The following is a 12,787-nucleotide window of genomic DNA, read 5'->3' as shown; positions in this document are numbered from 1 at the left end:
AAAAAGAAATACAGTTTGATGTATGAGGATATAAGGAAAACTTATTTCTATTCTCCTACTCTGGTTAAATTGAACTTCAGGTGCACAAAAACAGAACTTATTCCCACTTTCATTATTTATTAAATGAAAGCAAAGACAAAACATGAAAAAATGATTCTACTGTATCGGGAAAGATTGTGTATTTGTGGATTTTTTTCTAAAATATTTGAAAGAATATACATCCTGGGAACAAATAATGATACTTGACATGCTAGTAATTGGTGTTTGGAAAGCAACCAATCAATGAGCAGCATTTATTTTCCTTAGTGCTGATTGGCTGAAGCCTCAAACACGGAGATAACGAGAACCAATTCAGATTCAGATTATCATCAACAACAAAATCATCATCAGAAACTAAATGCACAAACTATGAAAAAGGATAAAATAATAAAAAAATAGAACAAAATAAGATCCAGATGAAAAAATGGAAGTCTGCATAAATAAAGTACAAACTTTTGCAATTTGTGAAAGAATTGCATAAGAAATAACATGTGCAATAAAAATTAAGTAGACAAAATAGTAATAAGCTATGGAAGACCATGGATGATTTTATTTATTTATTTGGTCATTTTAACCATTTTATAGACAAGGAGAAAAATATAAAAAAAACTTCACACACAAAGCTGGTTATAATGTTGTGAAAGGGTTAATAGAGGAGCCATGTTGTGATGACTTCCTGAAGTTTCAAAAAGAGCAGGAGCTTCTTAAAGAGACAGAGGCCCAATTTCAAGATGTTAAATTACAAAATCAAATTTCTGTTAAGTCATATTTTACATATACAGCATTTCTAAAGTAAGTGAAGTTATAAAACGCTTCAGGTTTAGAACTCAAGCCAGGTACAGATGATGGACGGAGTAAATATTGGTAAAAGTGAATGACCTATATCTGGATCAATAAGTCTAACCCTGAAAACAAAAGTCATACCTGGATTTTCATCAACTGAATAATTAAATTTAAGCAAACAAAGATCCTACCTGGATCGTTATCAACTATCCACTAGTTTCACTTGTTTGTGTGTTTAGTTTTTACCTGTTCCACGCAGAATAAAAACTGCAAAACAAAACAGGCAAAACGTTGGGGGTCTTAGCTGGCCGTTAACAGGAGGTTATGGACTCTGTAGCATGGTCTGCAAATTTAAAATAAGTTCCAATTAATCAGGGAAAATAGCTTTCCATTGTAGAACAAACCACTTCACAAAGACAGAACATAATTAATAGAGTAGAAGGAACAATAAGTCTGCTGAGTCTCATTAGTGACGGATTCATGAGATTCTCCATCATAACTGAACTTGTTTCTGTCAGAAACAAAATTCCCAGCATCCTTCCTATTATCACATTTAGGATTTAATGTGTCCTGACCTTTTCATTCGATGCAGATGCAAAATGTCTTCTGTGACTGTGTGGGTGAGGTGTAAGAAAACATGCATTGAAAACTGAATTTTCTCTGATTCACCATCTGTGGTGGTTTTCTTTCCAACTAAACATCAGAGTTTCTGGTTGAGTTGTAAAACTTTCTGTGGTTGAACCGCAGCTGTAGGTGAAATCCAAAATGTTCTGCACTTTGAACTTTTCACTCATTTCTGCACTTTCTCTGCTGCTGCAAGTTTTATGCAAAACAGAAAGTCACACAGATGTGAAGGAAGCTAACGCTTTGTCTTCTGGCTTTTATGTAGGAATAAAACTTCCCAGAAATCATCTCGTTTCAGCTCAGCTAAAAAAACTACGACTCACTTATATGGTATACATTCAGTGCTTTTTATTATGTTACATATTTGTATGATGTAACACTAAAGCGCTACATCAACATGGTATTTAGGAGCAGCTAACGCTAAAGCGCTATGCTGACATGCTATTTAGTGGTAGCTGATGCTAAAGCATTATCTGCCCCTAAAAGACTGAGAGCCTTGAGCACCAATTTAATTTTGACATTGTAAGTTACATATTTAATCATGCCCTTAAGTCTTGTTTCATGTTTATATCTTGTTCTGTACTAACTGTATTTTCTTTTGTTCTTATCTTGGTTGATTAGACAGAAGTGCTGCTCAAACAGCCTTCACCTACTTCAAAATAAGAGCATGAATATGAGAAACATTCCAACTGAAAGTTTACAAAACAGCCAAATAAATTAGAATTTATCTGGTCGAATTAATTTAGGGGAAGCTAAGTGCGCTTAGCATCTTCATAGTTAGCTAAAAATTAGCCACACTATCAGCACAACTAGTAGAAAACAACAGACAGTGTTTCTGTTGGATCACCAATGATTATGGTGAAAAACAATAAAACACTAATAATTAAAATACTAAAACATGTAAAAGTACGTTAAACAAATGCAGGAATGTGTATAAACTTAACAGTAGTTGAGATTTCAGTCGACTGGTCGGAAAAGTGTGAAACTATCAGGTTCAGAGGAGGAACTTCTCCTGTGTGTTTCTGTGTACCTGATGTTCCCTCTGAACAGCTGCTGTGATAACAAACAGAAGATAATAAAAACATTTTGTCTGATGGTTGAAACAAAGCAGGAACTTTAACAGCACATTGGCTCAATCAGGACCAGTCAATTCAAACACTTTTCTGCTGAATCTGAACCTGAAACAGAACCCAAAAAATTACAGAAACAAGTTCCACAGATTCTTTTCTGGTTTTCTAAAACATCACCTTCAGTCTTTAGTACTGAACCAACATGATTTATTATTATTATTATTATTATGGATAAATTCACTGATAAAAAACAGAAACATAAAAACAACTGTGTAAGATGAAGGACGATTTAGACTGGAAGAGAAAAATTTGACAAATTTGTAATTAGTTCATATCTGATCAGATGTTTACCTTTATTTTTACGGTTTATGATTAAAACTTCACCTTTCTTTGCTCAAAGTTTAACTAAAGTTATGAGAAATGCTGCGATTAAAGCTGGAGAAGGAAATGTTTTACTTGGAAGCTTGAAAGTGGTTGGATGATTTATTTAGTTGGGAATTCATCAGAATTGGCTCCTTTTTTTAAAACAACTTCCCCCTTTTCTTGCCAAACTATCGTTCAAAGGAAGTTCTCCCTTTCATCACTTCTTCCTGCTATTGTCCTCTTACTGTAACAGGTTTATGTGGAGAAGCATGCGAAAGCCGAACCTCCAGGTTGAATCATGCTTTTATGCTACTGTGTTAGGATATCAATTCAACCGTTCAAACAAAACAGAAAAAATGAAGGAAGAAAGAGTTTGGTAATTCAAGTTTCACTTTTTCTGTTATTCTGCTGAATTTTTAGTCATTTAGAGTTTGAGTCCAGACAGCAGCATTAGCCTCAAAGATAAAGCTGAAACATGGAGGATACAGTTAAAATTAGATTTCAAAACATTGAGAATGAAATGGAAATAATATCCTGAAAAACTGGAGTAGTCCTCCCAAACAGCTTCATTAAAGGCGGTCCAAAGCAGCAGTATAAAAACCAAATACCAGAAGTCTAAAGGTTGCTGTTGGAGTTCATCGTCCTGCTGATCAACTATTTAAATAATCGTGTCGTTTCTGATCCTTCCTACAAACCAAACGGCTCAGAGAGTTTCAGCGTGGCTGCTGCTATTTTTGGAAAAAACTCTGATAAATGAAGTGCTTGTTGACAGAGACGCAGCAGAAAATCCAAGCAAGAGGCTGAACACGTTTCACATTTCCAAAGCAAGATTTGTTCCAGATATGAATGAAATCATCCACGTTTGAAATATTTAAATCTCCTACCGAGTGAATCTTCACTCAAACGGGAAGGTTCACGTTTAAAGTTATTGTTAAATGTTCTGGCAGGAGTTCAACTCTAAACATGGCAAACATAAACAGAAGAAATATTTCTAATGTGACAGGAAAATCTGTAAAAAGATTCAAATTGACCACAGAAAGACAAACAATAAGTAAAATGATCAGTCAAAAATTAAAAAGAGCAAAATACAGCATAAATTTAAAAACTCCTACTTTTATTTTGGACTCTAAATGCATCACCAAACAGCAGGATCTTCAATGCATGTTCAGATTGTCTTTTATTAAAAATAACATTAAAGTTAAGTTAAAGTTAAGTGTGCTTTTGTAATCCTTTGCTTTTCAGTTTGACGTGGATCAGAGAACCTGTTGAACGTTTTATTTATTTTACAGGTAATTTCACGTTTAGTTGTTCCCCTGAAACAAAACAACTTTATTTGTTGCAGTTCTTACATCCTGGAGAAGCAAATAATTAAATGTAGAAAAACTGCACAAACTCTAATTTCTTATATAAAGCCAAATGTTTGAAATCAACATTTGAAGTTAAATCAGAACCACAGTAAAAGTAAAATAAATAAAAATAAACTGGTTTTCCAGTAGAAGATGGAAACCCAGTGGTCCTCTGTTTACTGGAACCATTTCCAACCCATCAACACCAGTTACTCACTTCTTGCTTCTCGGCTTGTTGCACGTTTCTAAAAAACAGATTTGTGTTTGCTGTGAGGAAGAACCACAGAGGGAACATGCTGGAAACGCTGCAGCTGTCCTCAGGCTCTTATCTGTTGGAAAATAACAACTTCTGTTTAACTTCACTTTGATCAGGAGGTTAAATGCATTTATGACCAGGTTTGGATGAAGAGAAGGAAGCAGAATTTCTTAAATTACTCAAACAAACTTCAGTGCAGAGTGCAAAACCAAAAAACAATGAAATTATAGACAATCAGAACAAACAAATAAAACTTTTCAAATTTGTTGGTGCATTTTGATTAATATTCAAATCAGAGCAGAAATATTTTTATTTGGAGGTTATTTTTATTTTTGGTGCCCTGAAGTTTTTGTTCAGGAAAGTCCTGCCAAAAATTGAAATCAGGATGTCCAAGATGTCCAGATTTTAGCAGTTATAGGAATTTTCTCCTGCTTTTGGTAAAAAAAAAAAACAACAACGAAAAACACGAGCCATCTCTCCTGCTAGCGCTAGCCTCACATGTTTGTTTTGGCTGTGTTTACCCAGAATGCCTTTTGCTGAAGTCCATTTCCTGGTTGTCCGGTTGGTGTAAGGTTTCAAATCATTTCATTTGAGCTCATCTGAACCAAACTAAGACCTAAAATTATTGACAGATCACAGTTCACTTCTTTGGTCCACATCAGAATTTGATTACACATTCACACCGCTCCAAGTAAACTGGACTCTGAAAACAAAACAAACGGGCTGGAGTTGGATTAAAGCAGGATAAACGGAGCTGCAGGATAATTTGTGAGTTTTTTTGCTCAGGACAAAAAAACTCTAAGTTTTATAAAATGTAAACAAAATTGGAGTAGCATCAGATTTTAGCTACTGTAGGATTTATCTTTTATCTTTGGTAAAAGGCCGTGAGTCATTTTTCCTTCTAGCAATAGACTCAGTCGTTTGCTTGGCTGTATTTACCCAAAATGCCGTGCGCTGTAGTCTACTTCCTGCTTTTGGAGCAGTCCCTGGTCCACTTGACGTTCATATATGCATTAAAACTGAACCAGAGTTCACTTCAACCGAACAGAGGCTGGTGTTTGTGTCAGAGTTCGGTTACCCATCCACGCCCCCCAAACCGGACCGGATTAAAGCGGACTAAACCGAGCCGGTGTGAATGCATCGTTAGTCCCAGACGAGTTTGTTTGAAACTGAAAGACATTTCAGAATCTGCTGTGTTTACCTCAAACTGAACCACCATCACTTTCAGACTGACTCAGGAGGAAGAGCATCAGTCTGCAAATCAGAACAATAGGCCTCATTGATTTTAGCTTCTCAGAAGCAAGTCAAAGGAAATCTGATAACCTCCAGGAAGAAAAGTGCCACATAGAACGACAGAAACCTGTGGTGTCTGTTGTTTTTGCTCAGTTCATCAGGAAGAAGCCCTTTCCTTCAACATCTTGGCAGCTAATGACTCTTCAGTGCTCACACGCTTCGAAGAAAACTGTTTTCCAGTCGGTTTCGATAAAGGAGCCCTGTGTGCCGTGTAGAAACGAGACCAGCGATGGGACAACGCCGCCATTCATGAGCGTGACCTCTGACCTGTGAAGCCAGTCACAGGTGATTCTGAATCGGCGATACTGTTACGCACCTATGTGTGCCGAAAATAACAAAAAAGGAGTTATTGACTCAGAAAGTGCTCATAAAATAAAATAGGTTATTTTTGAAATTAAAGGTTAGTTAATTTTCCAGATTAAGAGGCGTAATGCAGAATAATTACGACTACATCTTAGATTAGACATATGAGATGATGATGCTCACAGAAACACTCATTTCTGGGCTTGAATCACAGAAAAACTGCATCTTGATGCGTATTAATCACCATTTTCTTTGCTGTTCTGTCGGCTTTAATTTGGGCGTTCCTGTAAAAGAAAGATCTGGACCACACGCGGTCCAGATGTGTATTTTTATATTTTCCTCTCAGTCAGATTGTAGATGATGTAATTTAATGAAGTTGTAAGAAACTTTGTGACATCATCATTATTCATCAGAAAAACTGTTTCCAAGTGAAAACCAGCTTCTGAAACACAAACATCAATGGAAAGTTTTGTTCCGGGCTTTGACTAGGCCATTGCAACACTTTGAATGTTTATTTTTTTGTTTGAGATTAATGTCATATTATGACAAACTAAATTATGCTCTAGTTTGAGTTCCTGACTCAATAATCTGGTTTCCTGCAGTCCAGCATCGTCTTCATTCTTTTAAATCAGGTTGTGATTCTAAAACGTTTTAATCAATTCATGTTTTCATGCCAGCAGAAATCCTTGCTGACGTTTCTGGACTTTTCCAGTAATTTTTTCCCCAGCTGCTCTGTGACATTTTTAAAAAGCCGCCTTTCCCAAACTGACTGCTGCCCAGCGTCTCGTTTCCAGCCTGCTTTAAAAACCCGCATTCTTCTGCAAACTAACACGGCCGATATTTATAACTCACTTTCTGACATCATCCTGGAAAGGAAACGTGAATTTACTAAAGACCTGAAAGTTTGTTTCCTCACTTCTGGACTCGTTTGTCTCTTTTATTCAGAGTTTTATAGTTTCTGTTTTTCCTCGTTTCTCTGGTTTATTTGGTTAGAAACAGTTTATCTGAGGAAACAAGTTAAAGTTGTTCACTTTTAACAACATTATGAGTTTATTAACAAGTCATTATCGCAGTGGCAGAGCTGGCAGTGGGTTACATTTTATTTACTTCAGTAACTTTGTGAAAGAACATTTCTTCTTGAAGTTTTACTTCTACATGTGTAAGAATATTTTGAAGCCTCTTCTTACTCCGAAACAATAAATGTGTTTTGGATTAACTTTTTTATTTTATTTTTTTCATACAGAATAAAGGTGTTTGCAAATGTTGGATGCAATAATGTCAACTTCAAAATGAATGAAAAATGCCTAAAAAAAAAAATAAGAGACTAAAAAAATAAACTAAAATAAAAAATCAAATAAAACAAAAATAATAAAGCCAAAATAAATAATAAAAAATAAATATTCTGTATATACTAGTATAAATACAAAATAAGTGAAATTAAAAGAAAATAGAAAAGTGGGTGTTTACATCAACAAACATGTTTTTATCAAAACTGCACAAGACACAGATATATTTCTTAAACTTTAAATTATAATGAATATTTAATATCCAAATTAAATAAACAAAACAGAAACAGCAAATAAACTGAATTAGAAAGTCTCTGTAATATAAATTCTTCTTCAAAAAGAGTCTAATTGAGACCAAAACACCCGACTGAAGACATTTATCAAAAGAGAAAAACAATAAATAAAAAACTTTAAATCATGCAAATGGAAATTATTGAACTCTTTTTAATTTATCATGTCATCTATTGATTTATTGATTTATTGCTTCTTGATTGAACCAGCATAAACTGGGATTGTGCTGCATTTACTCCCTTTGACATTTCATCGTCTGGACCTTTAACGGTTGTTTAGGTCAGAAATGAAGCTGCAGATTGGAAAATTTAAAGGTTCCCTGTTGGAAACGATTTCCTCATGAAGCAGATTATGGAAAAGGTTGTAAAGACGGAGCAGCTGGCAAACAGGAGCGTCAACATCACAGCAAACGTCGATTTAAAGCTGCAGAAACATATTTATAATAAAGGTTACACGCATTTAAACAGAATTAAGACTAATTCCTGTCATTTAAATGAATGTAAGTAATGAAATTTAATTGGATGTCTGTTTCCTCCTCAGATTGTTATGATGGAGAGATAACAGAGGAAGAGGAAGAGACGATGTCGTTCTTTGGGTTGGATTGTTTCCCAAAGACTGAGGGAGGTAAATGCAACACTTTCTACAGATATTTATATCATTTAGCTTTTTGTCTTTGACATGGAGTTCATTTGCTGTGCACTGTCGTCTCATTATTATTCTACACTGTAAAAAGTAATAAGTTCACTTTACTTAAAAAAAGTTAGGAAACCGATTGCCTCAAAATCTTCAAGTAAAGTAGCTAATTCATTTTAAGGTGTTATTGCTAAAAATAACTATGTTTAGACCACTCAGATAAAGGCAGTAAACCTGAGTGCCGTTAACTCAAAATCATTAATTGGGTTAACTGTAAAATATTCATTCAGACAACTCATGCAATGGCAGTAAACTTGAGTGCCGTTAACTCAAAATCATTAGTAAAGTTGACTATAAAATGTCAGTTATGTCAATTAAGCAGTACTCATAAAAATAAGTTATGCTTACACGTTTAAGAGTTCACATTACTTGCAAAATATCAGGAAACCGATTGCCTTGATATGTTCAAGTAAGATGAACCAAAAGTGTTAAGTTATTGGAACGAAGAGCCAACAGACAACAGTTTGAATGGAAAAAAATGTTTAATAATTAAACAAGTTTACCTTAAATACAAGGTTCTCAAGTGTGGTTACATACACACTAACCTGGAAACAAAGTTTTCCATAGACTTTTTTTAGGGAAAAAAAATGACACGACTTTTTTTCTAGGGTAGCCTTCAATCTAATATTGAATCCTTCAAATGGCCCTCAGTCTTTAAAACTTTGAGAATCCCTGCTTAAATGTCTTTGTTGACTGGTGTGAAACAAAAACTCAATTCTCAATACTAGAGCCCAACATTTATCATAACATTGATAAAGTAAATAATGAAGTAGTGAAGTGAAGTAATGTTTCTCCTCATTAACATAAAACCATTTAGTAGTCTGCAAGTGCAATGATGCTCTCTCCAACAAAAAAGAATCAAACAAGAAATAAAAATCACTTTTCCAATAAGGGTAAAGGTATCAACGTTGATCCATAATGTCACATCACATTCACTCATTGCATCAGAAGATTTTTGAGTGATTGTATTTTTGGTTTTAGGGATTTATGTCCAAGTGACAGAAGCACCCTTTGGATGAAGTCAAAGGTGTACTTCAGTTGTTGAGGGTACTCCAAATTCAGAGAATAAATAAGTCCAAAGAGCAAGCACATGGCATGTGGAAGATTCCCAAGATCATTCATGACAAGACTTCCTTCCAAAATGATGGCAGTACTTGAAGACTGGAGGTGCAGTGAGTCAGTGGAGGCCTGCCTGTCCTCAGGAATGATGGTCAGGATCCCAATGGGGTGTGAGACACGTCTGGGTTCGCAGTCCTAACAACAATAGAAGCAACACCACAATTACATATCAACATAACACTTCTTTAGGGTGACCAGACGTCCTCTTTTTCCCGGACATGTCCTACTTTTCAGACCTAAAAAATGTCCGGGGAATTTAAAATCGCCCAGGATTTTGGTCAACTGCCTCAAAACACATTACATAGCTTACAGTGCATTGTGATTACATTGCCACTGCTCCACTACTCCATTCCAGGTTTCTTTGTATGGAAAAAGAAATCGGTAGCACATGTACACACATGTGCTACCGATTCTTCACTAGTTCTACCCCCCACACACCCCGTTTCCCCCATTTCCACCCCCCGTTGGCGCATGTGTGTCCGCCGATTCTACCCTCCCGCCAACAAAAAAAGTGTCCTCCTTTTCAGAAACCCAAATCTGGTGACCCTACACTTCTTCATCACGGCTGCTTCTCCTACAGTTTACAGCTGTCCCACCTACGGCAGTCTACTCATCATAAGCCTTCTATAACAGTACAGCGGCTTTTTTAACCCGCCAACATCTTTATCCTTATCCCTTTTCCTTTTTTGTTTTGCGCCCCGGACAGCTTTTTTGCTCTGCCGCTCCATCTTGTTGCCACTAAATAAACATGATATTTTCGACTAACGTTAGTCCCAGGCATCGCTAAATCATTACACATAAAGTTAACCTCAAAACCTGGACTTACGGATGAATTATACGGCCGAGATAACGAATATAAGTTTGCTAAAAAACAGTGGGACTTACCGTGACAAAATTTAGCTGCAGCAACCGCCGTATTGTTGACAGTTTGGCGCTTCTTTCAAACACGTCGTCACTCGTCAGTGTCCAATGCGCATGTGCGTTCAACGAGAGCTGCCGAATGATGCCGAGTTTTTTGCTGGTTATGCAGATGCGTTTTGCTCACTCATAACTCCAAGTTCGGGTTACTTGCTGCTGATGAGTTTGATTACTTGCCTCAGTAGAAAGTTGTCTTTGCTAAGTTTAAGTTAGTATAGTCAACAGAGTAAGCTGGAATGAGTTCAGGTCACTTTTCTTTTTGAGTACACTTTACTTTTACATTTTACAGTGTACAGATAAATATAAGTAAATATCTAGGATCAGTTAAACACGTTCCTAAACGTATCACAGACATTTAATTTACAAGTTTTGGGGTTTTTGCCATATTTAATCTTCACATTATGCACTGACACTGTTAATCTAACAAAATAAAACAACTTTAAGTTTATAAATCTTTTAAAACCTTTAAAATCTAGTTTCTGTAAAATGTTCAGTTCTTGAAACAAACAAGATAACTACAGAATGGATTCATAAAACATTTCTAAACATTAAATAATTACCAACATCAAGAAGAATCCAACAAAAACCTTTGAAATGTTGCCTGTTATTATGAAACTAAAATTAAAGCATTTGGCCATAACAATCCTTAAATAAGGTGAAATAAAAATAAAATCCCAATCCTGAAAGCTCCGATCTCCACAGTGAAGTTTGGGTGTGGCAGCATCATGCTGCGTGGGTGTTTCTGCTGCCAAAGGGAGAAAAATCAGGTGGAAATGTTAAAGCTTCATCTCAACAAACCTGCTGGTAAATCTAATACATGGCTATTTAAAACAGACAATGATCCAAAGTGTAAAACAAATTAGCAAATTATGACAAATTATGACTCTTGGGCTAAATGAATCCTGTTATTATTCCTTCCTAGTGAAATTCAGATGAAGCAGGTATTACATAAAGTTACTCCTACTGGTTTTCTCTCACTTGGCACAATACGATGTGGAGTCAAACAGACCTTTCAAAGTAAAACATCACACTTCCTGTTGTCAGGGGGCGGGGCTTGGTGATGTCAGCATTGGATCAGTTTGTTTTGCCAGGGATCAGTCAAAGTTTGAGGCCACACCTCTTCACCATCCACAAAAAGTCAGAATTTTAATAACCTTGCATTTCCTGTAACTTTTGAGCAAATTCTCCAAATTTCAAGCAGACCAATCAGAATCTCTGAGGAGAGACTAAAAACACCAAAATCCATCAGAATCGCACTTCAATCCAAGATGGCCGACTTCCTGTTTGTTTTAGAGTCCAAGAGAGTTTTGTGCAGGTTTTTCTCCCAGCGTACCAATTTCCATCCCTCTACGATAAAGTAGAGTAAAAAAGCTGCTGTTGGCCTTTGTCTGTTGTGATTTGTATAAATCCTTAAAATCTGTAGATTTCACACAAGTTTGTAAAATATGGTGAGTTCTGTTATATTTTCAGGCCTCCAAAAAGCCAATTCATTTGGGAAGAATAAAAAACATTTGAAACATTTGGGTTTGACTGGGTTTTTTCCAAAGTTGAACTGCTTGACCAACATGAATACTCTATTATCTGTAAAGGCCCAGGAGGGTTGGACTTAAACATTATGCTGCTGTTTGTTTTGAAAAGTTTCCTTCCTTTCATGCGTCTGTTCTGCATTAAACATCGTTCTGTAAATGATGCTCCTACAATAATAGGTTCTTTGTCTTTTTTAAAGCGGAGCTGGAGAGGAAACTCAGAGCCAACGACCGAGAGTTCAACCGCTCCTTTAAATACGCAGTAAGTGGCAACATTTTCAGAGTTTGTTCTATTGTTTTCTACTTTTGTGACTTTTATCTTGTGTACCGTCAAGACAAAAGTGATTATTTTGTTTGTATGCAGAGAAAAAAGCCATTCAGGGCATGTCTTGATTTGTTTGTGTCTGGTTCTGGTTGTTATCAGGAGACTGGATGTCAGCCAAAGAGCTGAAGGTAGAAACTTCTACTGTAGTGAAATCCTGCACTTTTCTAGAGGAGCAGCCGAGGATACGATCAAACAAACCTCTAGTTTTCCATGAAACAAACTTTATTAAACCCATCCTCCACACGGCTTCTCAGTGGAATAAACACTCATTTCCCCTCATTTACGGACAGAGCTGTGTGTGTGTGTGTGTGTGTGTGTTGTTAGCGATGGCTACTAAACCTTTCAGCTGCCTGACGTGAGCCGCCTGCTGTAAAGCAACACATTCACACCCTAAATTACTTCTTAAGTCTCTGATTTAAGGAAATCCTTTGGCTGGTGTGAGGAAAATAGACAAAGCCTCTCAATGAAAAAAAACATTAAATCAAGAAGTAATCAAAAGTTAGAATGTTATTTGGTAAAACAGATTTATTATTAAATTATCAGGAATCCAGA

General features: G+C 36.0%; 1 protein-coding gene across 3 annotated transcripts in view; it reads left to right on the top strand.

The window, feature by feature from the left end:
• Positions 1-12,787, top strand: part of LOC122828486 (phospholipid-transporting ATPase ID-like) — a 46,103-nt gene that overhangs the window by 4,296 nt on the left and 29,020 nt on the right. Inside the window, exons 2-4 of one of the 3 annotated variants that reach the window (XM_044112092.1) lie at positions 5,868-6,059; positions 8,195-8,278; positions 12,111-12,172. In XM_044112092.1, the coding sequence (XP_043968027.1) occupies positions 8,236-8,278; positions 12,111-12,172 (105 nt within the window). In that variant the 5' untranslated portion in view covers positions 5,868-6,059; positions 8,195-8,235. Of the gene's footprint in view, positions 1-5,867; positions 6,060-6,878; positions 8,103-8,194; positions 8,279-12,110; positions 12,173-12,787 lie in introns of those variants that run through there. The other 2 variants (XM_044112090.1, XM_044112091.1) reach the window with 2 other exon arrangements.

This window comes from Gambusia affinis, linkage group LG03 (genome assembly GCF_019740435.1).
Source record: "Gambusia affinis linkage group LG03, SWU_Gaff_1.0, whole genome shotgun sequence".
Taxonomy (NCBI): Eukaryota; Metazoa; Chordata; class Actinopteri; order Cyprinodontiformes; family Poeciliidae; genus Gambusia; species Gambusia affinis.
Note: the sequence above shows the minus strand (reverse complement) of the source record. Positions and strands in the feature narration are given on the sequence as shown.